The sequence below is a fragment of the Peromyscus leucopus genome, chromosome 4, assembly GCF_004664715.2.
Source record: "Peromyscus leucopus breed LL Stock chromosome 4, UCI_PerLeu_2.1, whole genome shotgun sequence".
In the NCBI taxonomy this organism is placed as follows: Eukaryota; Metazoa; Chordata; class Mammalia; order Rodentia; family Cricetidae; genus Peromyscus; species Peromyscus leucopus.
The window spans coordinates 102,079,203-102,106,430 of record NC_051066.1 but is presented as its reverse complement, the minus strand read 5'-3'; the positions used below and the strand labels follow the sequence as shown (position 1 = coordinate 102,106,430).

General features: G+C 40.9%; 2 protein-coding genes across 3 annotated transcripts in view; one reads left to right on the top strand and one right to left on the bottom strand.

Annotated features, from left to right (window-relative positions):
* The window catches only part of Fgf7 (fibroblast growth factor 7), a 51,444-nt gene extending 26,485 nt beyond the window's left edge, over positions 1-24,959 (bottom strand). Inside the window, exons 1-2 of one of the 2 annotated variants that reach the window (XM_028892706.2) lie at positions 24,735-24,959; positions 23,600-24,157 (exon numbers count right to left, since the gene is read on the bottom strand). In XM_028892706.2, coding sequence (XP_028748539.1) covers positions 23,600-23,885 — 286 coding nt within the window. In that variant the 5' untranslated portion in view covers positions 23,886-24,157; positions 24,735-24,959. The remainder of the gene's footprint in view (positions 1-23,599; positions 24,158-24,734) is intronic. The other variant, XM_037205194.1, reaches the window with a different exon arrangement.
* Positions 1-27,228, top strand: part of Fam227b (family with sequence similarity 227 member B) — a 170,070-nt gene that overhangs the window by 87,552 nt on the left and 55,290 nt on the right. The window lies entirely within an intron of this gene.

Sequence of the window (27,228 nt, the reverse complement as noted above, 5' to 3'; positions counted from 1 at the left end):
GCCTGAGCAGTGTGCCTCAGAGTGCAATTGTCCTCTGGAATCCCAGTCTCGGAACCCTCATCTGAACAGATGAGTTGAGTGATACAAATGTTGTTTCTTCAATTTAAACCTTTACACTCTTTTCAGAAGCAAAGAAATGAAGGCCCCTGGGTATTAACTGTTCTAGCTAGTACGATAACTTGGGACAAAGCATTTGCAAACCCTGGCTTATTGCAGCATCCTTTCTGTGACTCCAGATGGCCTCCTCAGCCATAACAACTCCTAGACAGCTGCTGGGAGTAGGGATGCAGGCCTGGAACCACAACACTAGTGAGGCTGAAACAAGAGTATAGTAAACTCAGGGCCAGCCTGGGTTACACTGCAGGTTCAAAGCCCTTTACAAACTGAACAGTCTCCCCAGTTCTAAGTTCATTAATTCAATAAACTGTCATAACTATACAAATTAGATGTCATGTTTGTCATTATAATGAAGAAACTAAGATTAAAAAGAATAAGTATTTTTCCCGACGCTAACACTTTATATCAAATCTTAGATTTGAACAAAAACTAAGGTCATTTTGTCACACTTCCTAGAAATCACATCCAGGAAACCTCTTTCAAGTTATACTTTACCTAGAAAAATAACAAAATAACTATACAATCATTTTGTATACCACATTGTTGTAAGCAGTATTTCCATTCTTTCAGCAGCTTTACATATGATTTGTCTCATCGTCATGGTTTTCCATACAAAGTTTAAAGGTAAATTATTGCCAGAGTTTATTTCAGTTTTCACGAATAATGAATTAATAATGTTTTAAATTCTAGCTAATAAACTTGTGAATATATGTCAAGCAATGATGTTGGATATCACATTGAGAGAATTTCTCCAAATTCCTATTTCTCCTCTACATAGTAAAGCCAAACTCTCAAATTCTGAATGGGTCTTACTTACTAGATGTTTAGTTCATGAATTGCAACTGGAAAATCCACATGTAAAATATGTTACTGCCTTAATGCAAAATGTATCTTAGCTTTTTCCCCTAGGCAAAGGACTTACTTAATCTCTACTAACTGCCATGTAAATGTGAGTGTAAAAGCCTAGTTAAAAATAATTCTAAATAAAAAATGGTGGTATCAGTCTTCAAGAAAGGCTTGAGAACGTTCTATAAAAATTGGCCAACTCTGAATGAGGGTTCCCTTTCCCCACATCCTCACCAGCATCTGTCATCAGATATTTTATCCATCTTACCCATTCTAACTGGGGTAAGATGGAATCTCAAGCCGGGCAGTGGTGGCGCACGTCTTTAATCCCAGCACTCGGGAGGTAGAGGCAGGCAGATCTTTGTGAGTTTGAGGCCAGCCTGGGTTACCAAGTGAGTTCCAGGAAAGGCGCAAAGCTACACAGAGAAACCCTGTCTCGAAAAACGGAGGAAAAAAAAAAAAAAAAGATGGAATCTCAAAGCAGTTTTAATTAGCATTTCCTTAGTTGCTGAGAATGTTGAACACTTGTGAAGATCTTTCTTTTATTGCTGTAGCTCTGTGCTATGGCTTGAAATCTGATATGGCAATTTCTCCAGCGTTCTTCTCTTGCCTGAGATTGAGCTGGCTATCCAAGGCCTTTGGTAGTTCCATATGAATTTTAGGGTGGTTTCTTCTGTTTCTGTAAAGAGTTACATGGGTATTTTTATTGGGATTGCATTGAATTTGTTAATTGCCTTAGGTAGATGGCCATTTTCACAATATTAATTCTGCCAAATCCATGAACATGGGAGGTCTTTTCATCTCTTAATGTCGTCCACAATCTCTTTCTTCACTGTTCTAAGGTTTTCATGCCATAGGTCTTTCACTTTCTTGGTTATTTAATTCCTAGGTGTTCTTTGAGGCTCTTATGAGTGAGTATACTGCCATGATCTCCTATCAGCATGATTGCAGTTGATACAGAGAAAGGCCACAGGTTTTTCTAAGTTGATTTTTTTTATCCTGTCACATTGCTGAAAGTGTTGATCATTTCTAGGAGTTTTCTGATGGAATTTTGGGGATCGCATATGTATGATATCTTCAGCACACAGGGATAATTTGACTTCTTTTACTATTTCTATCCCTTTTCACTTTCTTCTCTCAGAAAAACAAACATACATATTCTCTCATGTGTGGTTCCTAACTCCAAATCTTCAGATGTGAGTACATAGCCTTGAGTAACTGCAGAAACCAGGCAAGTAAAAGTGGACTGTGATATAAGGGAGAAGGATCTCTAGAGAGGAATATAGCTGGACATGCATGCTCCAGAGGGGGAAATGGGAAAAGTGAGGGGGATGTCAGCTGGGAAGGGAGAGTAATACAGAGTTAGAGGGAGGAAAGGGGGATAAATAATACTAAGGGTGTTTGAAACATTATTTTATATACTTTCTTAAAAATACATGTATAACATAAATGAGCATACACATATATATGTGAATATATATATATGTTAAATGTCATTTAAATTAAGTTATAGCATTGTGGTGATAATGCTCCCTCCAAGAGCCATTGACTATCTCACCAAACCCTAGTGCCAGGCCTAGGAAACCTCCCTTCCAGCTGTTGGTCAGAGGAGTCCAAGAGACCCCTAGAACAACAGAGCCCATTGCCATTGTCTCTGGTCTCCTCCCCATAATTGAGAGTTAGAACCTTCTTGCTGTAGACAGCACACACTTCAAACACAGGACTTCGAGGACTAGACATGGAACTGACCTGGAAGCCTGCACTTAAGGACTAGCTTTCATGGTACCCAAAAGTGTTATCTAAACTGCCAAGGGAGAAAGGCAATCAATAGCACTACCAAGCTGTAAAGTCTATGGACCACAACAATGGTGAGTCTGCCACAATATTTTTACTAGTGCAATAGTGACACTTACATCTTAGGGGTAACCAACAATGCCTAATGAGACTTATAAGGCCCCCTCAGTAGGAGGAGTCAGGAATTTGAGAGGAAATGGGATGGCACATGGAGGATTGGAATAGGCAGGAAATAATGTGAATGAAATACACATTAAGAAAGTCTCAAAAAATATTTTAATTAATTTTTTTAAAAAATGTCAAATTCTAAATTGGCTAGAATTCAGTAACACTACTATTTATTTCATATATAAACAATACTATCTTAAGATTTTGTAGGCAAATGCACATAAACTGCACAGGTTGTTTCTGACATACTTTTTCTGACTCAAATCTGACTTAAAATTTTGTTTGAATTAAACTGTTTCTTAAGAACAATATTACAGACATTAACCATGTACCCCTCCATCTACACGCTGAAGATGTCATTGACCAGGCAATACATAGCTCTAGACATGCTAACCAGATCTGCAGTTCACATGTACTTTCAACATGGGTCTGTCCACATATGAAACAAAATCACAAGGCTGCCTCAACACACCTCAGCTATCTAACTGGAACAAGGCTTGCAGGAAATGGAGTTGGTTTGTAAATGAATTTACAGAGAAAATTCAGTTATATTGATTTCTTATTTATTTAGGTTTAATGATCAAGAAAGCAACTGAAAGTCTGTAGTATGAGAATCAAACATTGTAAAGAACTTTTTCTTCTACAAAGAATATCTTACTTCAGTTCCTGAAATCAAGCCATGGTAACCAATGGTTCCACGTTAAACATATGTCCACAAGCTACAGCTAAAACTCAACATACTCTAGAACGGTTATGTTTTAAGCTACTTTATAGTACAATATGTAGTGTCATGGCTAGCTTGAATAAGGCTCTTATACATGTCATTCAGGAAAGTGTAGAAAGGCAGAGTCAAAGAAAAACATGATCAGTGACATTGGACCAGGTGAGGAACACTGACATTTGGGAGCACAGCAGAAGCACCAGGATTAGGAGGAAAGAGATGTCCAGTTGGGCAGAAAGCTGTAGAGAGTCTGCAAGAAGGGCCATGAGCCCCTCTCCACTTTTCATGTAATATTTCCTGTTAGCTGAGTCAACTTACACATTAAAGTTACTTTCCTGCTACTCCAATGCCATTAGAATGGATCGCTTTATATTCAGTGTCTCTGTGAGACACTGGATTTATCATACAACTTCATATTTTAGATTTGTTTTTCAGTGTTATGATTTCTAGAACGTTGGCACACGCCTTGCTGTCCCACTCTCTGAGGCGGTATAACTGTGCTTGTGTGAATGGCAATGTCACGGTCTAGTCAGCTAGAGTGTGGTGGCTTCTCTGCACGCGCTGCTCCAGTGTCCATTCCGCATTTCCAGAAGCTACTTTCCAACCACAGACAGTCACGGGATCATAATATCCTGCTGTTAAGTGAGCTCTCTGAGTAGCTGGCATCAATTCATTTGAAAAAGATCTAGAACTTTAATAGACAAGCTTGAGATGAGTCATTGTCTACTCCAAACTCTGTTCATGGCAAGTTGGATGTCCTAACAGTATGATGTTACCAGGGAGGCAGTAATCTTGCTGCTTCCAGCCCCACCCTGTTAAGTTTGGAGCACTGTGTTCTGGGTACCCTATCGTTTGTTGATGGTACTCATAGAGGACTGGCGAGCAATGAAAGGCTGAGAGACCATACTGATGGGCAATAATCAAGGGAGTGTACATTGTTTAGCCTAGAAAAGATTATCTTCCATCAAATGTAGCTGCCTTGATATATTAAAACCACTGTTGTATAAGGATGATTTTATAAAGTAAATGAATTTATTAATTTAGTCTCATTTTAAATTATACATAGGTTGATCTCATGATAGTTTGGTCTATGCAGAAATAGGTAATGAGAGCTAGTGGGGGCCTATGTGAGCCTATGTAAATTGGAATTAAGTAGCAAGAGCTCTTACAGTCCAAAATTTAGAGAGTATACTTATGTATGAAGTGGAGATATCATTCAAGATTTTCTTCAGGTCCCTACTAGCCAGTCAAGCATTTTAAGTAGCTTAAAATCATTATGGACACTTCAAAACATAAGATCCTGGCTATCAGTGTGGTTTAAACTTCTCACCAAAGAAGCGAGCCTGAGAAAAATGAAATAACTTTTGTGAAGTTTATAAGAGTTATAATAACTAGGTGAAGAGCAGAACTCTGGGTTACTGATCAGCAGTGCAGGCTAAGGTTTACTAGGGATGCTGGTTAAGACATTGTCCACATGGTACTAGACCACAGTTTTCTCTTCATTATATGAAACACTAATTATGTAACTCATCTCAACTTGTGGACTCTCACCCGAAAACAACCATGGAAACAGAAGCCCTGAGCACTTACATATTAACCCTGTCTCTGTATTAGAAGTCCACACAAGTCATTTTTCCTAACATCATGTTTATTCAAAGTTTATTCTCAGAAAATTCTTTCTGAGACTTTTCATTTGTAAATCAAAAATAGCAATGCCTACATCATCAGATTCTTTTAAGATTTTAATTAGATATTGTGTGTAAGCTGCTTTGTGTTGATGCCTGGTACAAGGAAAGCTCCTTAACTGTCAGCCAGTACTGCCATGTATTAGTCATATGTTAGAGATACAACATTATCACTCCTAGCTTCTGTTAGGAAACAGGAAAGGACCTTTCCTTCAGTGGACCAGGAACAGAGTAAAGTCTCAAACCATTTCCTGGCCAGCTATCATTCCTTGTATATTGTGGACAACGAACAGTGGTCCTTCCTTGCTTCCATAATTCAGAGTATGAGTCCCTTCTAGGCTCAGCATTGCTCATCTCAGTACTCCACAGGACAAAGATCTACTCACAGAGAAGGGGAAAAAAAAGGAGCTTCCACTGATTTTTGAAGTTGATTTTGACCATCGTAATGGTCATAGTGGGATGAGCTCAGCCTTAGAATGCCAGAGCTAAGGATGGAGTCAGGCCTGGCTCCGATGAACCCTAGGGTCTTGAGCAGTTGTCTCGTTCTCTTTTCTAACCTTCATTCTTGGTCAGTACCTGATACAGTAGTCAGTCGCTACTTATGGAATTACCACCTTAGCTAAAAATTCCATTCCCCAGTCTCAGTAGTGTGTATGTAACAGTGAATAAAACAGACAAATGTCTCCTGCTTTCCCCTTCCAGCTGGGGAAAGAGTTGATATGAAGATAAAGGTATTGTGTATTGAAGAGTGACAACTTCTAAGAGAGAAGATGGAAGTGTATGGATTGGGTAGAGAAGGTAGGGACATTCTCAGTGGGGGAAAAATGTAACAGTTCTGTAAAAATTAGGAAAAAGTAGGGGCGTGAGCTGCCTACATATCGAAGGGAGGAAATAATTGACCCAGAGAGCACGCAGGTGGGGAAAGGCCATGATGCAGGCCCTGTGCTCTAGGAACAAGGAGGAAGAATGGAAGCAAAGCGGTGCGACAAGGGACAAGGGAGATGGTCACATGGAGTGAGGGACAGGTGCTGGGCTTCTGGGCTTCTGAGGACCAGGAGGAAGAGTTTAAGCTGGAATAGTAGTAGACTCTAAAGTTTCCATTCTTGGAAAGCTTCAAGGGAAGTTTTATCAGTTATGTCTTGGATACTTAGACCACTGGGCGTTTGGATGGGGCCTTTCTTGTCCTGTGACCATGTGCCTAAAATAGGCAGTGACAGCTGCACATGTCAGACAGACAGAGTTTATAAGCACATATAAATACAGATAGATAGATGTGCCTGTCCGTCAAAAGTTTCACATCAGCTACAATGTGGAAATCACTTTACAAAATAAAGAGAATGACCAAAACATATCATAATTGTAAACTAGTTTTTTTCTATCAGTTTCCTATGTGCTTTCATAAAATTGTGATTGCTCTAAATACACAGTTATTCTATATGCTGATTTTAAATTAGGAAAAAACAATAAAGTGCACAATGACTCATGATAGACCTTTTGATTCAGTGTTGACTCTTTGTCCACAGCACTTACTTCCTGAGAGCTTTGTACCAATGTAGGAATGACGAGCACATCTGAGTTTGAGCATAAGTTCACCCTGGGCCCCCTGAGGCATTCACAGAAGCACAGGCTGTTTGCTGGGCTGAGAGCCCAAGCCTGCTCCAGATCGGCTTCCCTCCTCTGTCTGGACCTCTCCTGCTCTCCTGATGTATCCGCATTCCTTCTCTTTCTCCATTGAGATCACTCCGTCAACACACCCTGCCTGTATCTTTTCCTAGTACTTCCTGAGGTCATTCCCTCAATTGGCCACAGCTTTACTCCTCTCCCCCTTTCTCTTCATAATATGAAGTTAAAGACAAAAACGCTGAAGAATATTGTCTATGTCCTAGCTCTCTATGACCACTTCCCCTGCACCGTATTTATTCTGCAGATAGGTAAGGTGCAGCTAGCCCCTACTCGGCCTTCCCCAACTGTATCCACAACCTTTTCACTTTTCTGTCCTTAGAAGTCTGCTCTCAAGGTCCTGCACCAACCCCCCCACCTCCACTCCCACACTCACCCCTTACCACCCTTACCCCACACCTCCCCCCCTTACACAACCACTCCCACACCCACCTCCACCTCTATGTGCCGGTGCCTACTTCCAGGAAAGTCCTAATTCTTTCCATCTGTCCCCTTTCACTCCTTTGGGGACACCCAACATTAACCCACTGAGCTCTGCTTTTCCAAGGAAACTAATGGATAACAGTCGCAAATTACCAAATTACTTCCTGTGGAAACACATTCAACAGTCACATTTTTATTTCGGTATACTTTATTAACCAATGTCACCTCTACAAGTAATAAATAAGAGCACTCCCTAAGACGTTGATATGTAGAATTCTACCATAGTTGTAATGAAAAATGAAAATTTAAATGAAAAGCTAATGTCTTTATTGAGAAACTGTAAGTCATATAAAATTGGAATATGCATGAGGAAGTTTGGACTAACATTTCAACAAGGACATAGTAATACTAGAGAGAAAGCTATCTACTGACAACTGTCTGATTTCAAATATTATAATAGTGTAGCTTAATTTGACTGTAACAATTAGAATTTATTTAGTGATAAAAAGTTTCAAACATATCATATATTATTTTTGTTTATTTCCTCTGAAGATATGAGGATGACTATATTTTAAATAGTTGTAGATAATTCTTTAAAACTGGACAGTCATTATCATCTGAACTTAATAGATCATGGGCATTTCATATAAACTGAAATATTAGAAAAGTTAACAAAAGCATAAACAGAGCTGAAGTAAAAGCCCATTTGTTTTATATTAAAATACCATGAAGACAAAAACAAATTTCAAGTGGGAAAAGTGTCTAAATTTGGAATAATAATACTTAGCTTTTCAAATGATGATGTTTAATCTGAAAAGAAAAGAGATCATAGGAAATGTTCCTGAGTCAACCTACGATCTTGCAAGGACTCTAAGTGGGAGAAGCGAGAGTCTCATCTGTGGGTCAGAACATGGAAACTGAGAGCCCTCTTTACATATCTGAACAGAAGACTTTAGAACATTAACAATGAAAGATACAGGCCAGCTTTCTAAATTAAGTCGTCAACTTTCTCTCTTTTTTAATTAAAAGATGGCTTCAATTTTCTTGTTTTTCTTTTCTTTTTCTCTCCTTTGATTTTTCAAGGCAATCTCACCCTGCAGCCATATTAACTTCAAACTCATGGCAATCCTCCTGCCTCAGCCAAGCCTCCAAAGTGCTGGAGTTACAAGTGTGAGCCCCTGTGACCATATTTAATTAGTTCTGGAATTGCAGATATGTGAGGAGTGTTAAAAGAGCTGGGAACACTGAGAATCTTTCTGGCCCTTGAGAGCGGACATAGCAGACAAGCACAGAGATCCACCTGGCTCTGCCTCCCAAGTGCTGGGATTAAAGGTGTGTGCCACCACCGCCCAGCATAATTTTTATTCTTAATAAGCTATATTGGCCATGGATCCGTGTAAAGCTTTTTTTTTCTGTCTTTTTTGAGACAGGGTTTTTATGTGTAGCTTTGGAGCCTGTCCTGGAACTCACTCTGTAGACCAAGCTGGCCTCAAACTCACAGAGATCCACCTGGCTCTGACTCCCAAGTATTGGGATTAAAGGAATCAGTTATTATCTAGTTACATACAGTAATTATCAGCAAGCAATACACTTTCATTATACCCGTGTATTTTTATCTTTAAGTAATTCTTAGGCACGACTAACTCGATGTGTTTGAATTTCTGGGTAGCTCTCCTTGAGACCGGGCATGTTTTTTGTTTCATCCTTTTTCCCCATAGACCCAGTTTAGTATCCTGGATAGTGGGGACACTTGAATTAAGCAAAAAGATATAAAATCGGGAGTAAGCAAAAGCACTGAACAGATTCCTTCAACTCAGCTTTTAAGAAAGTTTTAGTTGTCTCAATTTTTCTTTCAACTTATTTTGGCAATGTAAAGATGCTATGGTGTCCAGCTCATTTATTCTGTCTCTTTCTTGAAGTTATGGAAACTCACACTCTGTACTGTGTGCATGATGATGTAAACCGTGTTTTCCCATCTCAGTGCATTTTCTATTTGTCGGTTTCCAGACTGTCAACTGTTCCATGGAGTCCCTCTGACCCTTCAGGCCTACCTTTCCACACTGCTGAGTACCCTGGGACGGTAAATGTGCAGACAACAGAATGTCATGCAGCTAGGAGGCATTACTGCTCTTCTCCTCTTGACAGATTAGTGCATTCCTTTGAATTTAGGGTCAGACTTCCAAGGTCTAGCTGTATAGTCAGTCTTCTCCAGCTCCCTTCTTGCCCCTCCTTCCTTTACCTTCACCTCCCACCTCAGCTACCAGGCCAGAGCTTTGCATGTAGTAGTGCAAACTAATTATTTTATTCAACATTCTTTATACTTATCTACTTTTATTTCCCAGAGAACAAACTCAGTTTTAACTTGTTGCTATTTGGGTCAGACATTCATTTAACACGTTCAACTGTTTTCTTCTGTCTTAGCATCACACTGTTCGGACTTCTACATAATATGCATACTTACTTATTTCTTGGTATTAAGTGTATGCTGCTCATGCCACTCAACAGCTTAGCTAGGAAGAAAGAGGTTGGAAATGGCAGAGACAAACTGGAGGGACAATAACTTTGAAGTATCTACTTAGAAACATCAAAAAGCTGTCTCTGAGTTGAAACATATCCCCTACTTTCTCCTCTAACAGATTCAGGGTATATCAGGACTTTGTGTTGAGGTATTTTATCCATTTAGAGTTCAGTTTTGTGCAGGGTGGGAGATATAAATCTAGTTTCATTCTTTGGCATGAATACATCTGGCTTGCCCAACTTAGACATAAGGTAAATGAAGCTCAGAACAACTTTGAGATTTCATCTTACCATAGTCAGAATGGCTAAGATCCAAAAAACAAATTATAGCCAATTCTTGTGTGGCTATAGAGAAAGGGGAGCACTTACCCATTACTGTCAGCAGTGAACACTGGCACAGACATTTGGGAAACCATTCAACAAGTTCCTGAAAAACCTAGAAATAAACCTACTTTATGGGCCAGCTATACTACTCCTGGGCATATTCACAAAGAATTCTGCATCCTAATGCAGAGATACTTGCTCATTCATATTCACTGCTGCTCTATTTATTATATCCACAACATGGAAACAGCCCAGATGCCTATCAGTTGATGAATGGATAATGAAATTGTGGTACCATAGAATTTTATTCCGCTATAAAGAAAAAAAATGAAATTAGCAGGTAAATGTTTGGAAATAAACAATCTAAGTGAGGTAATCTAGACCCAGAAAGACAAATGTCACATGGTCTTCCTCCTATATGGATGCTAGCTTTGAGTTTTTAGATATGTGTGCTTAAATTGGAGAATTCTTAAAAGTAAAAAAGCTAGAAAGAGGGCATGGGGGAGGGATGTCAAAGGGCAGAGAGAGCCCTGGTGATATGAACTGGAATAATGGAACAGGAAGAACCAGGTGGAATGGGGGGTGGGAGGGCAAAGTAAAGGACAGAGTATGGAGAGAGATAACTAACACTGAAGACCTTTGAAAAAGCCAAATAGAAACCTACTGGTGTGTAAGTTTCATAAACTATGCAAATACACACATATATAAAAGATTTTAAGTGGTGGTACTCTATAACAGAGAGACAATACCTCTCCCAAACAGCATAGGTTATCTAACAAAAAGCCAGGTGCAGGCTACCTCTTTTCAAGGTGTTGGTCAGTGAGATACCATAGCCTGCCAAACTCTATGAGCTATTTCCATGGCCCTTAGTTATCTTCCAGAACTCAATAAAAGACTCTGTTTCTAGAAACTCCACATACTTGAGCCATAGAACATGAAGAAAGCAAGCTTCATCCCCATTGGCTAGCTCTCACATGATGAAAGGCACAATAATTGAGGAGAAAAGTAATGAACAATCCTGTCCAGCTGTGAATGGGCTGCAGTAACAGTTGGCCTGGCAAAATACACACACTGGTGCAATGTGGCATGACTGTTAGAGTGGGAACCAGCCATTTTCCTGATTGAATTTAAGAGCCACTTCACAATATGGAATTGATGCCTGTTACTGTTAACAGACCCAAGAGCCTGTGGCCAGGAAGTTCACAGGATGTGTTCCACTGTGAATACCCTGAGCGTTCCTCTGTACAGTACTTAATATTCTTTGTGGAGTTGGTATCCCCTGATGAGCTGAAGAATTTCCAATAGTACAATTTTATGTATAAAGGCAGCTACATTATGCTGTACAACATATACTCTAAATCTGTGTCAACAAATACCATGCTAATTACTAGAAGAGCCATTGCAGCTTTGAGAACATAGAACTTGAAAGCTATTTTATAAGATATTAAAATAACTTAAGGTCTGACATGTCACAATGCGTATGTAATGTCCCAGAATAGCGTTTAACACTCTTGAACTAAAACCCCGAATTCACTGCCATTGCCTTAGCTCCTCATCTTTGTTTCCTTTCTGTGGCCTCTCTATTTTTATTGGACAGAGTTCAAAAAAAGCTTAGAAATTAATTGAGAGCATAATATTCACAGGCAATAGAAAGAAACAATTTACCCTTAAACTATTAGACCAACCCCAGAAGTGCTGGTTAGAACAGATTCGCTGCTGTTCGTGGCATGTGCTTTTCTGCTTGTTCCATTTGGATTTAGTGGTGTTTAGGCAGGGGAAAAAACAAATTATCTGTATCTACTCCTAAAATTGACTGATTTCCAGAATTAACCTGTATGTGTGTATGTGTTCTACAATAATTACACAGACACTGGCTAATGAGCAGAGTGCAAGCATTCAGTAACTCTCAGAAATTCGTTTAAAGTATACTTTTCAGCATCTTTAGCAATCTGTAAGCACAAGAAACTGAAATTGCTACCCCAACTCAAGGGATGGAGAGACATGGAGATGTTTTAAGGGGAAGTTGGAGTAAAACATTTACTTACCAGAAGAGAATGCTGAATGCTCATTAGACCATACTATAAGGAAGAAATTTTTATGTTTATATATTTTAGATGCAAACTATTCCATGGCATGGTACAAATTAATTTGTGGTATCTTAAAGATGCCAATCAAACTACAGTGTCACATGTGGTGGAAACTGGAAGTCTGCTCCTGAGTTAGGCCTACTTGAGTTCACAGCCACACTCTGCAAGTTGCTTCCCTCAGGACCTCAGAGCCAATCCCCACCTACAAAGCATGGTTACAGCCACCAGCTCATCCAGGTGGGAGATGGAAATGAATCCGGTCATGTGATTGAAATGTTGCACTCAGCCCTGGAAAGTAGACTTTTAGTGACAAGTTTTATTAGTACCTTAAAATAATATTGATGCCCTGTGTCTTCACTGGGGGAATGATATTACTTGAGATGCCTTCATTTCCCCCTTTAAAGTGTCAGTTATTTTCCTTGAGAAGTGTTGGTGAAGGGGGACGGGGGAACAGTAGAATGCATGGGACAGGAAAGCAGACGGGAGGTCACACTGTACACTCTCTCACTGTGCCCATCTGGGAATTCCCTACTCTCCCACACGCAATGCCACTAAACAACAGCAGAGCCACCAGACTTACTTCCTGGTCCTACCCTCTGTAAAGATGCTAACCACCCGAGGATTTCCAGGAAACCATCCATCAGGGCACAGAAAGGGTTTTTCTTTCAATTTGATGAGTTGAGTCATCAGTGAGTTTTGAAGACACCAATGTTTCTTAATTAAAATGAATGACACCCAAATATGATGCAAACAGGACCATGTATAATTTTGAAACTAAAATTAATTTTTCAATGAACCAAATGGCCTGGCTAGTTCCCCCTGGGCCTTTTTTCATCCCATGAGATGAAGAGTGTTATCACAAGATTATATTAGGAGAGAGTTTAAGAAATCCTTACAGTAGAGGGAAATATTTCACCAGTTCCAATATTGGCATACATATTTTCAAAGAATTAACTTCAATTTTATCTGTAGTCTTTAGTCACTCAAAAAAATGCTTCCAGTTATATATTATACAATTTTTCATAGACAGTTCAAAGATTTTCAAGAACAGCAAACAAATTTATTTCTCTGTGTTGTAATGATTTTAATGTGAATACCTAATAAACTATTAAAATTCTTTAAAGGTCATAAACTTTAAATCTTAAAAAACCAGATACAGACTCATGCCCATCTTCTCTGGGATCTACCATGATTCAATGTCTGACCAACATCAAGAAGTAAGAGAAATATAAAGGGCAAAGTTGGCAGGGTCTTTCCATGTCCAGAGTCCATCCATGAGTCTATGAAGTAGCCACATTATTTCATAGCATACTATTCATAGAAGGGAGTTGATATTTCTCATACACAGACACCTCAATAGTCTGATATAAAGAATGCAGCTGGTCATCTCCATAATTCTACCCTAAAATGTTAATCATGTGTCTGAAAACCATTGCATCTCTGACTTCCCAGGAACTATTACAGGAAAAAGAATTCCCTTCATAATGAGAATGTAGCCTTTATAGCCATCATTTATATGCAGTTGACTTAAGGAGATTACAGTTAAGATCAAAGATTAAAAAAAAAAAACAAAAAAGAAATATATGCTATTATCCAGAAAAAAAAATATACATTTTTTAGTTAACCTAACTTGAACTATGACATCCAAAGAAAGGTTCCCTTCAAATGAAGTCATCAAGTGACATGGAGCAGCCTCCTTTTTTATTCATTTAGTTCAAAAAGCACCCTTTGATACCATGTATCTGTGGTACATGGAAAGAACAGTAGTGAATACCTCCCCAGAGTGTGTTTTTAGAGAATTAACACTTTTAATTGGAGGTAGTTATATTTTTAATAAATATTTCAATCAGATAAAATCTGATGACCTATTTCAAGCAACTGTTCTCATGGACTTTTTTTTAAGATTTTATTTTTAATTGTGTGCATGGGTAGGATTTTTAAATATGTGCACAGATAAGGGTAGAGTATCCAGAGGCTAAAAGAAGGGGTTGGATTTCCCCTGGAGCAGGAGTTACATGTGATTGAAAGCTGCCTGATGTGAGTTCTAGAAACCAAACTCAGGGCCTATGCAAGAGCAGTACATACTGTTAACTGCAGAACCTCCCTCAAGCCTAAAGATTTATTATTTATTATTTACTTGCCACCCTCCCCGTGTTCTCATGTTTTTTGAAATAAAGAAACATATCAGGATTGCCTTTGGTGAGCTCAACACTGATACCTAGAGAGATACTGAATTGCTCTCATGTCCAAACCCCGCCATGACAACAGTGTCTTGATAGGCATTTCCCCTCAGGACACCTGAGCTGTCTGTCTTGTTGGCGATCCCCTGTGGTCTCTAAACTTGCCCCCTCTGTCTTGTAGCCCTCCTCTAACCCCAACTAAACTGTTAGTTCTCTAAACACACGGGCTGTGGAGTTCTTTACTACTGTGTCTTTAGTCTCTCAAAGGGAGGTGTCATGACTACTGAATTTAACAAAAGAATGAAAACAGGAAGGTGTCAGCAATCTTTCGGAATTGTGTATGATCCCTTTCTTATTAGTGCAAAGAAAGGAATAAACTGTGTCCCCTCTACAGATGATGTCCCATGACATGGGTCTCCCCTCCATGAATCAGACCAACCAGGGATGTGATCAGAAACCATGTAAGACACGAGAGATTCTCTTGCTTACCAGGCTGCTGCTGCTGCGAACACAAAGGAAGAGCAGAGCTCTGGCTTCCTGCCATCCTCATTTCTCTCCCCCAAGGCATCTCTCCTTTCCCCCTCTGCGCTGGTTCCTGAGTTTAGGAGTCCCCACTTTGCCTTCTACTGCTGTGATTAAACACTCTGACCAAAAGCAACTTGGGGAAGAGGAGTTTATTTCCTCTAGTAACTCTCAGATCACAGCCTGTCACTGGGAGAAGTCAGGGCAGGAACGCAAGGCAGGAGCTTGGAGGCAGGAGCTGAAGCGAAGACCATAGAGTAACGCTGCCTACTGGCTTTCTCAGCTTCTGCTTTCTTACACAGCCCAGGACCACTTACCACAGGGGGCACCACCCACAATGAACTGGACCCTTCTACATCAATCATTAATCAAGAAAATGTCCCATGGACATGCCCACAGCCAGTCTGATGGAGGCGGCTCCTCAACTGGCAATTCCTCTTCCCTGGTGATTCGAACTTGTGTCAAACTGGCACAAAATTGACCGTCACAAGAGCCATTCTCACTAGCAGGTGGACCCCCACCTACCATATTCCTAAACTAACCAGTCTACTGATTGTTTTCTCGTAGTACAACTCACTTTACTTCTTAAAGGTTTTCTTTCTGCCTCCTTTTAATACAGATATTCCTTAAGCCAATATCAACTACAAATTACTTCTTCTGGGTATACTTCTTGATAAATAGACAGGTAAAAATAAGAGTGGATGTTGAGGAGGACCAACCACAACTCTTTCAAGCTTGGTCTTCATGTTGCCCTAATTCCTAATCTTCCCATGTCGCCAATACTCTCTGTGCCTGCTTATGCATTTGTCCTTGAAAAGAAAACAGCTTCCCACTCAACCCTTGAGATCACCTAGAAAATCTTAGTCAAATTGCTTCTGGGGGACAATTTTATTTTTGAAGGGTAGAAAATAAGAAAAAAAAAAATGTGGTGTGTTTGTCTTTTATTTCAGCAAAGCATTTTGAACTTGTCCACATCGACGTTCTTGATGATTTAACAGCATATTTTTGCTTAGACCTGATTTTAAATAAGTCATCAGTTAAATGATAAATATATTTTATAACTATAAAGCTTCTGGCCGTCTTTCCCGGGCCTACATGGGGCACCCTGGACCGGAGGGTGATAGAAGGAAGAGCGAGAGCACTCCAGTGTGAGTGCCAAGTGCCCACAGAAAGAGCCGGTGATGAGCGGGGGCCCGGCGGGCAGCTAGTGCCACAGCTGGGCACGGAGAGGACAGGAGCCACTGGCCCTGTCACCACTGAAAACCTCAGGTGCGTGGCTCTCTGGTAGTTTTTCTGTCAGATTCTGTAAAATTTCACGTTTCTAAGTATCTTCTGGTCAGTTAATGAAACTTGTTACTTATTGATAAAAATGGAAATAGCTACATCTTTTGCTGGAACTACTTTTTTGATAAGTAAAGTTTGTTATGTGGAGCGCACATGATAAGAATTTCTCAGTCACCCTAGAGTCACCAAAAGCATTTTAGGTTTCTGTATGAGAAATAATTCTATATTTTGTAGGTTGCTCAGACATAGCTACCAGCTCCATCATTTCCTATTAGGAAAACAGTTCTGTACGGCTGCCTACAGCTCAGGTAGAACTTCTATTCAGGCTTCAGTCCCACTGGAAATACCTGGATTTAGCTCTTCATCAGTGTGCAAAATACGATCTTGAAACAGACTGACATGCAAGCTTCTATATCAGCAAACTGAGCTCCAGTGGTTCTGAAATCACAGGGCAGTTCTGGGCAGTTGTGTGGCCTTTTTTTAAAAAAATTGAGACCAATAGTTGAATGATAGGTAGGTTTAGTTCTTGACTACTCCAAAGATGGATCCCAATTTGCTCTCAGGTTTCAAATTAATGAAATTTAAATGTTCTACCAAAAGTAAGACTAGAGAGAAGACTGGGGACAAAGGAGTGGTCTGTTATCCAGTCTGTTTGGAAACCTACATGTATTATTTCCTTGAAGTTGGAGCTAACCATAGAGTAGCATAAGCTCAGAGAATTCTGCAGGAGACCAATTCAGCATTATTAACCAAATATTTCCCAGTCAACAAGCCAGAGAAACAGCCTGAGGAAACACCATTAGTATCTCAGGGGACATCAGCGTTCTAAGAAACACACTTTGGGAATACTGCCTTAAGGAAAACACACAGACTGAATTGATTCTGAATTTTGTCTCAGATATTTCTGTCAATATTGCCCATAATTGCATCTAAAATTTAAATACAAACATAAAATGGGAAATATAATGGAAAATTAAAAATATGCCATTTAAGGAAGTTGAATCATGGTATTGAAAAATCTTGAAATAGGTCTACAGATAAGTTCAAATACAGAGTTAAAACTTGGCCAAGAATTACTTACATGTTCAGTGACTTCTCATTTTATTTTTAATTGTGTGTGTGTGTGTGTGTGTGTGTGTGTGTGTGTGTGTGTGTGTGTGTGTGTATACTTATCCTACAAATGCCTACAAAGTCCGAAAGAAGGTTTTGGAGCTCCTGGAGCTGGAGATATCTGATATGGTGCTGGGAACTGAATTCATGTCCTCTGCAAAAGGTGGGGCCTGCTCTTAACTCCTGAGCCACCTCTCCATCCCTGTTCAGTGACCTTTAACATGGCTTTTCAAGCCATGTGCATGGAAGAGGGCTTTCATTTTCAACCTGTTTGGAATGTGGGAAGATTAGTTATCGCCTTGTCTTTTCTCCTGTGTTATATGCCATGCGTGACATTTAAATGTAGAGACACTGTGTTTGCACAGTGATGCAGCAGAAGCCACCATACTACCCAAACTACTAGAAAGTGCTGCCTTCATGTTGTACATAATCCCGGCCTTGCAAAGGTGACAAGCTTTGGGAAGTCCTTTCAACTAGACTGGAAACCTCCTTGGAGGGACCTGTGGTTCTGTCCCCACTGGATTTTCTGAGTTAACCACTGTCTTTTTCAGTCTTTTGCCTGTTGAGTTTACTAGTGTGGCTACGGGAGAGGAAAGCCTAATTTAGGAGTGTCTGGGTTCACAAAAGCAAGCAGACGTTGATGTCTGTAGCACCCTTGGCCTCCTGTTCCAGCACCTGTCACAGTGCAGCTGTGCCATTCGATTAAGCAACCTTCTTCTGTCATGCTACAGGGCTGTCCTCACATTCGTGTCTAGACTGGTTCAGCACATGTTGACGCCATCGAGATTAGTCCAAGTCCAGTGGGCCTAGAACTCCTTGATTCACAATTCAGAGGTACATTCCTCCAGTCCAGTGGTTGGCCAGTTTAACTCTGAAGCTCTGTAAATGCAAGGGCTCCGAAATTTTTGCAAGCTTCCCTGAGGTAGCTCAGGCTGCACTCCATCCCCCACCCCTCACCTCCCACCTTCTGCCCCTACAAGCAGCAGTTTGCAACCCTAGCTGTGCTTTGGAGTCCCTGGAAAACTGTAAGGAATACTGACTTCCTGTCTGCTCCCCTCCCGGGGAGATTCTGATTCAATTGAGCTACAGTTTCCCAAGTACGCTAATGTGATTGCCACAGTGCAGTAGTTCTCAGCCTTGGAAGCATCTTAGAATCATCTAGAGAGCTTTTAAAATTCCTGATGCCCAGACTGCACCCTAGATCAACTTAATGAGAGTCTTTGTGGATGGGATCTGGCATCAGTATTTTTTACGGGTCCCAGATGAATACAATATTCAGCCAAGATTGAGAAACACAAAAGAGAAAAAAAGTCTAGAGAAAGCAGCTCCTTCCACATGTCTAAAATCAGCCTTCTTCTACTCCCTCAGGTCAGTCCAGCCTTTGGTTCTCCTAACCCACAGGCTGGAGAGATCTTATACAGCTTAGCCATAGGAAAAAGACCATCAGATCTGGACTAATGCAGAAATAACAGTAACATAGAAATGGCCAGTTTAGGGCTGGAGAGATGGCTCCATAGTTAAGAGCATGTACTGCTCTTACAAAGGACCTGAGTTTGACTCCTGGCATCCATAGGGGGCAGCTCACAACCCTCCTCTAACACTGTTTCATGAAATCTTACACCTGTATCCTTCACTAGGCATCTGCAGTAATATGCACATACCCACACACAGACACACACATATAACCAAAACTAAGAAAAATATGTATTAAAAACTTGACATTTTAAGTGAAGAGATGTTAAGAGAACATATTTGTGATAATGAAGTTTCTAGTGTTTAGTAACTTTCAGATACTTCCCATACTAAATAGATTATAATCTGAGGAAAACAATTTAAAATCTGAGTTTTCAGAGTAGCTAACATTTCTAAATCTCCCCCTCGGCAGTTTCTATATCCCTCATATTTTAAAGACTTGAAACTCCTTTAATAAGGAATCCCAGTTGCCAGTTCTAGAAGATTCCAACCTGTCAATCATTTCTAGGATTTTGTTGTGTGTGTGTGCGCGCTCCATAGAACTACATAAGCATGGCATAGTCCTTATTCTTTTTTAAAAGACAGGTGTTGCGTTTATAATTTTGTTTCTTTATTTTGGTAGTGTGGGTTGTTCTTTTAGAGAAATTATTGAGAACTCGCTGGGACACAAGCACACTCACACTCGCAGTGGTCTAAGATGTGTGTGCTGGGAGGCACTATAGAGACTAGTGCAGACAGGAACCCACCCAAAGAATTGTTGACAACTGAGTTGCTGAAGGTTCTGTGGCCAAAGTCAAATCCAACAATGCTGTGTTTATTTGCGTTCCGCCAATTGTGAGGCCACATCCCATCACAGCCTACCAATCCAAAAGCAAATGTTGCCAAGCCATTGGCCAACTTTCAGAACAAATAACCCTTTCTTACTATGTGACCCACAGTGCTCAAAAAGACAGATGAGCTTCCTCCTGGATCAGAGGCTTCTGGTCACCAAGGAGTTCTCCAGAGGAATAGATGGTAGCAACTATTGTTGGGAAGACAATATTTTAGTTACTGAATACAAAGAGCAGGAAAATGATCGTAAGGGGCTGGGTCCTGCATCCCACATCTGCCTCTCATAGCAGTTGTCGGGCCCCCAGCTCACTGCTGCCATCTCTCACTCAGCACCTCAACTCCCAGCTAAATAGCAGTGTTATTTTTGTCAGGTGTGGAGTGATTGCCTCTGTCTGCTGAGGAGCTGTCTGCTCCAATCGCCATCTAAATCCAGCCTCTGGCCTTGTCTCCAAGGGGACAGTTCTGGCAACAGAAGCGCGTGAAGCATTGGCCATTCATTCCCTGTCCCTCCATGATGCTGCTTACCAGTGTTCTCCTTCTGGGCTAACTTCTGCATCTATTCTTCCTGTCATATTCCAGCTTCTTCATTTTGAAACCTACCGTGGAGCTCACTGAGAGGCCACCAGAGAGAACAGAAAAGAGAGCTGCCTCTTCTCTCGCTGCCCTGAGGAGTTCAAACAGTGGTCTGTTCCTCCTGGCGCCTCCTCAATTCCCAAATCCATACAGTTCATCCTTGATGAGCTGTTTGGAGGGTTTGCGTTTCTTTGTTTTCTTTTTGCTATACAAGTGACTTACTCTGATCTAAAGTGGATGTTTTCTGCAAGATAATCTCACGTAGGGGAAGACCGAAGTAAAGGCTCCCAACACCACTGAACTGATGTTCCAGTTCCCCTGAAGATTTGAGGCACATGTACTAACACCAGCCCCGCCGCTCCCCTCTCTTCCCAGCCCAGCACCTTCAGGAAGCAGGGTGTGACACACCCAGATCTTTCACCTCTTCCCACAGTGCCAGTCCATATCTATCACTGTTTTATAAAGCATATTCCCAGGGGGTAAATATGTGGTTCAGTGGGCAGCAAGCGTGCCTAGCATGTGTAAGACCCCAGGGTGCCATGCTTCACTGGGCAAGCAAGGAGCCTGCCAAGTCTTACTCATATCCTCAGGTCATGTTTCCTTTCACTCAAACGAAAGCCATGAGAATGCCTAGCAGAAAGAAAAGGGAAACCAATGCCATTGTAAAGGGCCTCCGAAGAAGTTCAAGGACCTGCTTAGAAGGCATCAGAACAGGAGAAGGAAATTTGGTGTCTTATTTTGAGCTTTATTCCTCTCTGAATTCTGCTGATTTGGATCCAGCTTCTTCTGTCATTCCGACGACAGCAGGAGGGACCCTTCTGTGTTGGATCAGTGAGTGACTCTGAGGACCATGAAACCTGTCCCCAGTGTTTGTGATTGTCCTGTTGGGTTGATGTAAACAAACCCAGCTGCCCACACTACTTGCACCTGGATTCCTCCATTCAAGAGCATCAACCTCACAGGTGTCTGTTTGCTTGTGTTCATTCTTAAAACGAGCAAGGCTGTCTCAACCGACGGGCAAAGCTTATCAGAATTTCCTCTGAATAAATTACTCCCCTTTATTCTTCCATCTCTTGGGATTTCCTACACACACAAGTGCCCTCATATCTGTCTGACTTTGGAGAAACCTTATCTTGTCCTTTTCGGTAGGATAGCAGGACAATGACTACCACTTTATAGTTTAGTGAAAAGGTTCTGGTGAGGTTTTCTCTTCCTAGATTTTACTATCTTGAGAAAGTATATAAATTTAGACTATTAAAAAGCTTGTAAGTGAAAGTTATTTGCATAAACTATGTCAAGTCTTTTTGAGTACAGAGGTACTGTGATGTGTGAGGTGAGACTTTCTTATTGCTGTAGACTTAGTGTTAGAGGCAAGGGATTTGCCAAATAGGCTTTAGGGCTGTTCAGGGTTAACACTAAAGCATGTTTCAAAATATAAAGTGATTTTATCACACTGCAAATGTATTCAAGAATTCAAGGAATTTAACACAAACAAAATAAAATTTATGTATATGTATGTGTTCCAATTATAACTACTTAACTCTCAAATAATTGTACATACTCATTTTCACTGAATTTTACCTCCCATTATTTTTTACCTTTTTCATGAGTTAATAAAAAGCATCCAAAGGAATTAGTCATTGAGCAGAAGAAGCTTACAACCCTGCTATGATAACTTTGTTATGAAATTTGAAATTAGCCCTAGCTGCATGGCTTATTGTGGAGAGATAATAAGCACTTTTATCTCATTCTTTGGGTGACAATTGTATAAAGGGTGGTAGGTTTCTTTACACTATATAGTACATTCCCTGATTTAGAACAGAATAGACTGTGAGAATGAGAAAGTGTTTTGAAAAGTACATCCATGTTTACAGGTAGAAGGTTGGAAAAACTAAAGAATTGTCCCCAAAGACAGGGACTGAACTTGTGCTGTAACTGCCCCTTAGATTCTGACCTTCTTTCTACCAGAGTCTATCATTCATGATAAAGCTCACTGGCTTTCAAATAAAAGGAGAAAGCCAAACTCGATGGCTCACATGGATGTGGCTGTCAGCAAAACCTCCTCCAGCGGTCATTGTCAGCTGAATTCCAGGGAACTAGTCTCCCACAGCTGGCATGCTCCTTCACTCACAGTTTGCCTCGGTTACAGCTTGAGTGGAAGTCCGTCATTTTCATATTGGAAACAGATTCACCAAACTCTGACTTATTGGTCAATGAGTTTAGAGCCCAAAGGCTATTCAGGAACAGATAAGAAAAGCTTGGAGTGACCCTGTCACGGACACTCAGCTACACTATTATCTCCATGTGTCCTTTTTTCTTTTATACCGCCACACATATTATCAAACATACAGTGTCAACGCTGTCCCCGTATTAGTAATGCTGACAAACCTATTTTCATTTGTGAGTTTTAAATGCTTAACTTAAATGTCGAGCATGTGTTCTACTGGATTTAATACTACTGAAATTAGTTACTAGTTGGAATCATTCAATGAAAACTCAAGCCCTGACATTTTAAGGTGAAAGAACAACCGGGTCTTGGGGGGAAAGTGGGGTGCTCTAGTTATAGGTCTCGGGCATACTTCTCTTTAACTCACTTCTGCTTCCTCACATTTGTGTTCCTCTTAAAGCAACATAGAACTTACATGTCAGAGACCCTTGAGAAAGAAGCTGTTAGAAAGATCTGTTGTCTGCTGGGTGGGGGGGGGGGTGTCAAAGAATCTAACACACACTCATCAGACTAAGGACAGCTGAGGGCATTACAGACTCTCTTCTGTTTTAGAAAGACGCAGTCGATGGTGCTCAGAAAGCAGCTTCTTAACCGGTTTGCACCATGACAAAGTTCTTTCAAAGGCAACACTAACAAAGACAGATACATTCTCTGTTCCTCAAACTAGTGGCTGGTAGTTTGGTGAAGTCCCACTGAGAAGTATATGCAAACGTCTACCGAGTTTGCTAGGCAAACAATCACATGTCAGCGTGAGTGCTGTCTGTGAAATGTCTCCTTACTAAAGAGCATTTTGGATTTAGGCCACAGTGTAAGTATTTCCCACTGGCTTGTGCTGTCAGTTCCAGCCATAAGGTGAGTACACTTGCCCTGTTCTCACAGATACCTTAGAGACTTAGTACAGAAATCTCAATGTAGAAAAGTCAGGACTTAACATTACATTGTTTTCCCCTCATAGGAAAGGAGAACATGCCATCAAAAAGTGAACCTTAAACGAACAATAAAGAGCCAAACAGGGCTCTAATAAAGTCGTCACTTACTGTAGCTGTTCTTCATCTCCTGGGTCCCTTTCACTTTGCCTCGTTTGTCAATCCTCAGATACCACTGTGTGCGGCAGAACAGTCTCCTCACCCTTATATCCCCTCCTTCCATGTAATCATAACTTCTTGTGTGTCGCTCGGGGCTAGAACAGTTCACATTCGTAGCCGTTTGCTCTGGACTCATGTCATTGCATGCTAGAGAGATAGTGCCCACTAGACAGACAAGCTGGAAGCATGATCTGCAGAGCAGAGTTGGCAGGATCCATGTCAGTATCCATTTGCGCATTATAGTGTAGTGCTCCGGGTGTTCATGAATAACATAATGAGAATTGAATCTTGAGTTGATTGCTACTCCTAGGTCATGGGCCTCCTCCTGTCTGTGAACTGTAGATTGATTTAAGTAAAGGCAGTCACTCTTTCCAAACTGGTAAGCTTATCTTTTAGCTTCTGATACCAATAACGGGATTCCTCCTTCTGGGACACAGTTGATAGATGTATCCTTATAAAAAACAGTTTGCAACAAGGTCAGTTGCTGTAGTGCCGTTTGCTACTTGACTTCTGTTCACAATGAGAGATTAAGAATGGGGAGGAGAGGAGAGAGGAAGAGAAAAAGTTGTTCATATAAATTTCAGTGGGTAAGTAGTATAACATACAGTGTAGTTAAGCGTTGAAGGCACACTTAAGACACTTTCCACAGAGGGTGTTAGCATCTTTACCACTCTGCATGAAGATTCAAACGAGCTGTGCATTAATGGAGAGACATCACAATAAAACTTCACCATTCATTCCAATTGCTGTCTTGTTAAGAGCGCCCTGTACTTAGAGCTATTGACTTAACTTGAGTTTTACAGCCACTATCGATAAAGTAGAAATGTTGTCCCTGGATTTCATTAGTATATGCTTTTACATTTGTGCTTAATAATTATCTTCCCCTAAACTCCCCATATTTTTCAAGTTAAGTGTCGGGATCGCTCTGGAGAGCTTCCAGCTTCCTTTACCATACATACTAGAGCACAATTTCTGTAGATATTTACACGGTCCAAAAGTCTTTTCCCCTCAGTACAGTAACCACAGAAAGAGAAAACCTTTCAGAAAAGATTGAGCATTGTTTTAAAGACGAATAACAGTAACTTACTTGTTCTGTTTAGAACAGCTGGGTACACAAGAGTTCCGTGTCTGCTGTCTGCCTCCTGCAACTTGAGCCTTTCTACTGTAGCTACAAACTATTTCTCAGCTGAGAAATCCTCCAGCAGAATCATAATTGTTTCCATAAATCAACAGGCAAAAGGATTTTCTCCGTGTGTGAGCGCGTGCGCTTGTGTGTGTGCATGGAGCCTTTTATTCAGAGATTTTCAATAAATACCTTTGCTGACCTCATTGGAAGCAATTAAAACTTAACCAGTGAGCTGTTTGTTGAATAAAACAGCAGGGCTAGAAGGAGGCTTGTGTAATGTTGAGTGGTCATAAGGGGGAGCTATGAACACGGCTTATGTTTAAATCTCCAAGTGGGCATCCACTCCGTGGAAACAGACCTCTGATTCTCAGGCAGTTACAAGGAGAAAGGGAAATAAATGTTAGACTTTTAAAACACAGCAGTTGTACAGACTTTGAAAACATTTCCTATAACATGTATACCAGCTTTTTAATAGTTAGATGATCTTTGCAATTCATTTTTTTTTAGTTTTATTCTCTCATATATTACATCCAGACTGCAATTCTCTCTCCCTCCCCTCCCCCAATTCTCTCTGCCCCTCTCCCCGTCCCTCAGATCCATGTCCCCTCCATCTCCCCTCAGAAAAAAAGCAGGCCTCCCAGGGACATCAACCAAACAAGGCATAATATACTACAATCAGACAGGTACATACCATCACATCAAGGCTGGGCGAGGCGACCCAAGAGGAGGAAAAAGAGTCCCATAAATAGACAAAGGAGTCAGAGACAGCCCCCGCTCCCACTGTTAGGAATCCCCTGAGAACACCAAGCTACTTATCCATAACATATATGCAGAAGACCCATACAGGCACACAGGGACCCACACAGGCTCATGGTTTTTGTCACCATTGTTTGATTTGGGGAGTTTTTTGGTAGGCGAGGTACAAGGGGGATGGTCCTTCATACTCAGTGTGCTAGAGCAACCCACCACTGAGGGTCTGACAGCAGCTAATCCTCGGCAAGCAAGGGCATGTCTTTTCACAGGTATTGCACCATTGTGTGTGCGTCGTTAGGCTGAGAAGACCCCCTTTCTTATTGGATTGGGATTCTACCAAACAGTGTGTGTGGCCTTGGACCAGTCACTTGGCCTCCCTGTGGCTCAGCTGCTGCTTCAGGTGTCAAATCAATGACCGTGTCTAATCAGACTGGTGCTGCTCTGTCATTTTAAGATCCCGTGTCTTGTGACTTATTAATACTGATGGCTCACAGAAGCAAAGGGGCACATGATTAGTAAAACGATTATTCTTTTAGAAAAATGGTTTCACCTTGATGTTTGACTTGTGCTCCTTGAGAGCAATATCATAACAAATAACTGATAAATCCAGGAATAGAATTATAAGGTCATTAACTAATGGATATAAGAGAGCCCTTTTGCTTTCCAAAATGAGTTCTTTCCTATCCTGTACTGAGCAAGACTGTATTTTATATTTTGTATGAAGCCATTGTACCATCAGTCTAAATGAGTATTTAAGAATACATGTATTAAAATTCTCTTTTCCACTTACCCCCCACACACACACACACATATGCACGCACGCACGCACGCACGCACACGCACACGCACACACAACTTTGCACTTAACATATACTACCACCAGGTGGTGCAGGTAGACCAAACAGAGACCGAGAAGTAAGTTGAAACAACTGAATGAGTTTGTGCTCCCCTTTTTGACTGTGCTTGTAGGGGAGGGCATCAACAGCACAGCCTATTTCAAACATACCTAGCTGTCTTTGGTTCGTGAAATACTGAAGCACCAGGTTTTCAAAGCAGCGGAGGACGCGCTGTCCTACAGCTGCATCTATTGAAAACTGGAGGGCTCAGAACATCCCATCATGTCTTGCTTATGGAGGAAGAGGGAAGGAAAGAAGATATGATGCTGTTCTTGTCTTTTTAGCAATACCCCACCAAAAAAAAATCTGGGAAGACTAACAGTGCATGGACTCAGAATTCCTAAGAGCTGCTGTTCCCTCCAGAGAAATGAAGGCTTTGCCATCAGTTCTCAGTGCATACTGCAGAATGCACAACCTCTCCTTAAAATGTGCTGCACAGGAGTACCTGCAATCTTGCGGGGGGGAAAAAAAAGTTACAAAATTATTATCCAAGCAGTCACTGAGCAGGTTAATATCAGGCAGGGAATTATATGGGTAGTTTAAATTCCTTTTGAAATTATTGATTCCTTTCCTTATTGGGGAATAATCCATTCAAGTTGGGCCCACGATGGGGTGGGGAATTTCTCTCTTGTCCTCGCTAGTCTTCCTTGTTGGAAATGGTCCTCAATGAGCTGGCAGTCCAGTTATCTCTAGCGGGGCCACTCTCATTGTCTCTCTGAATTACACAGTAGCTGTCATCTTCTGCTCTTACTGTGATACACACATGCAGCCATGGAGAAGCACAAAGCGCTCTGAAGACTCTGTTC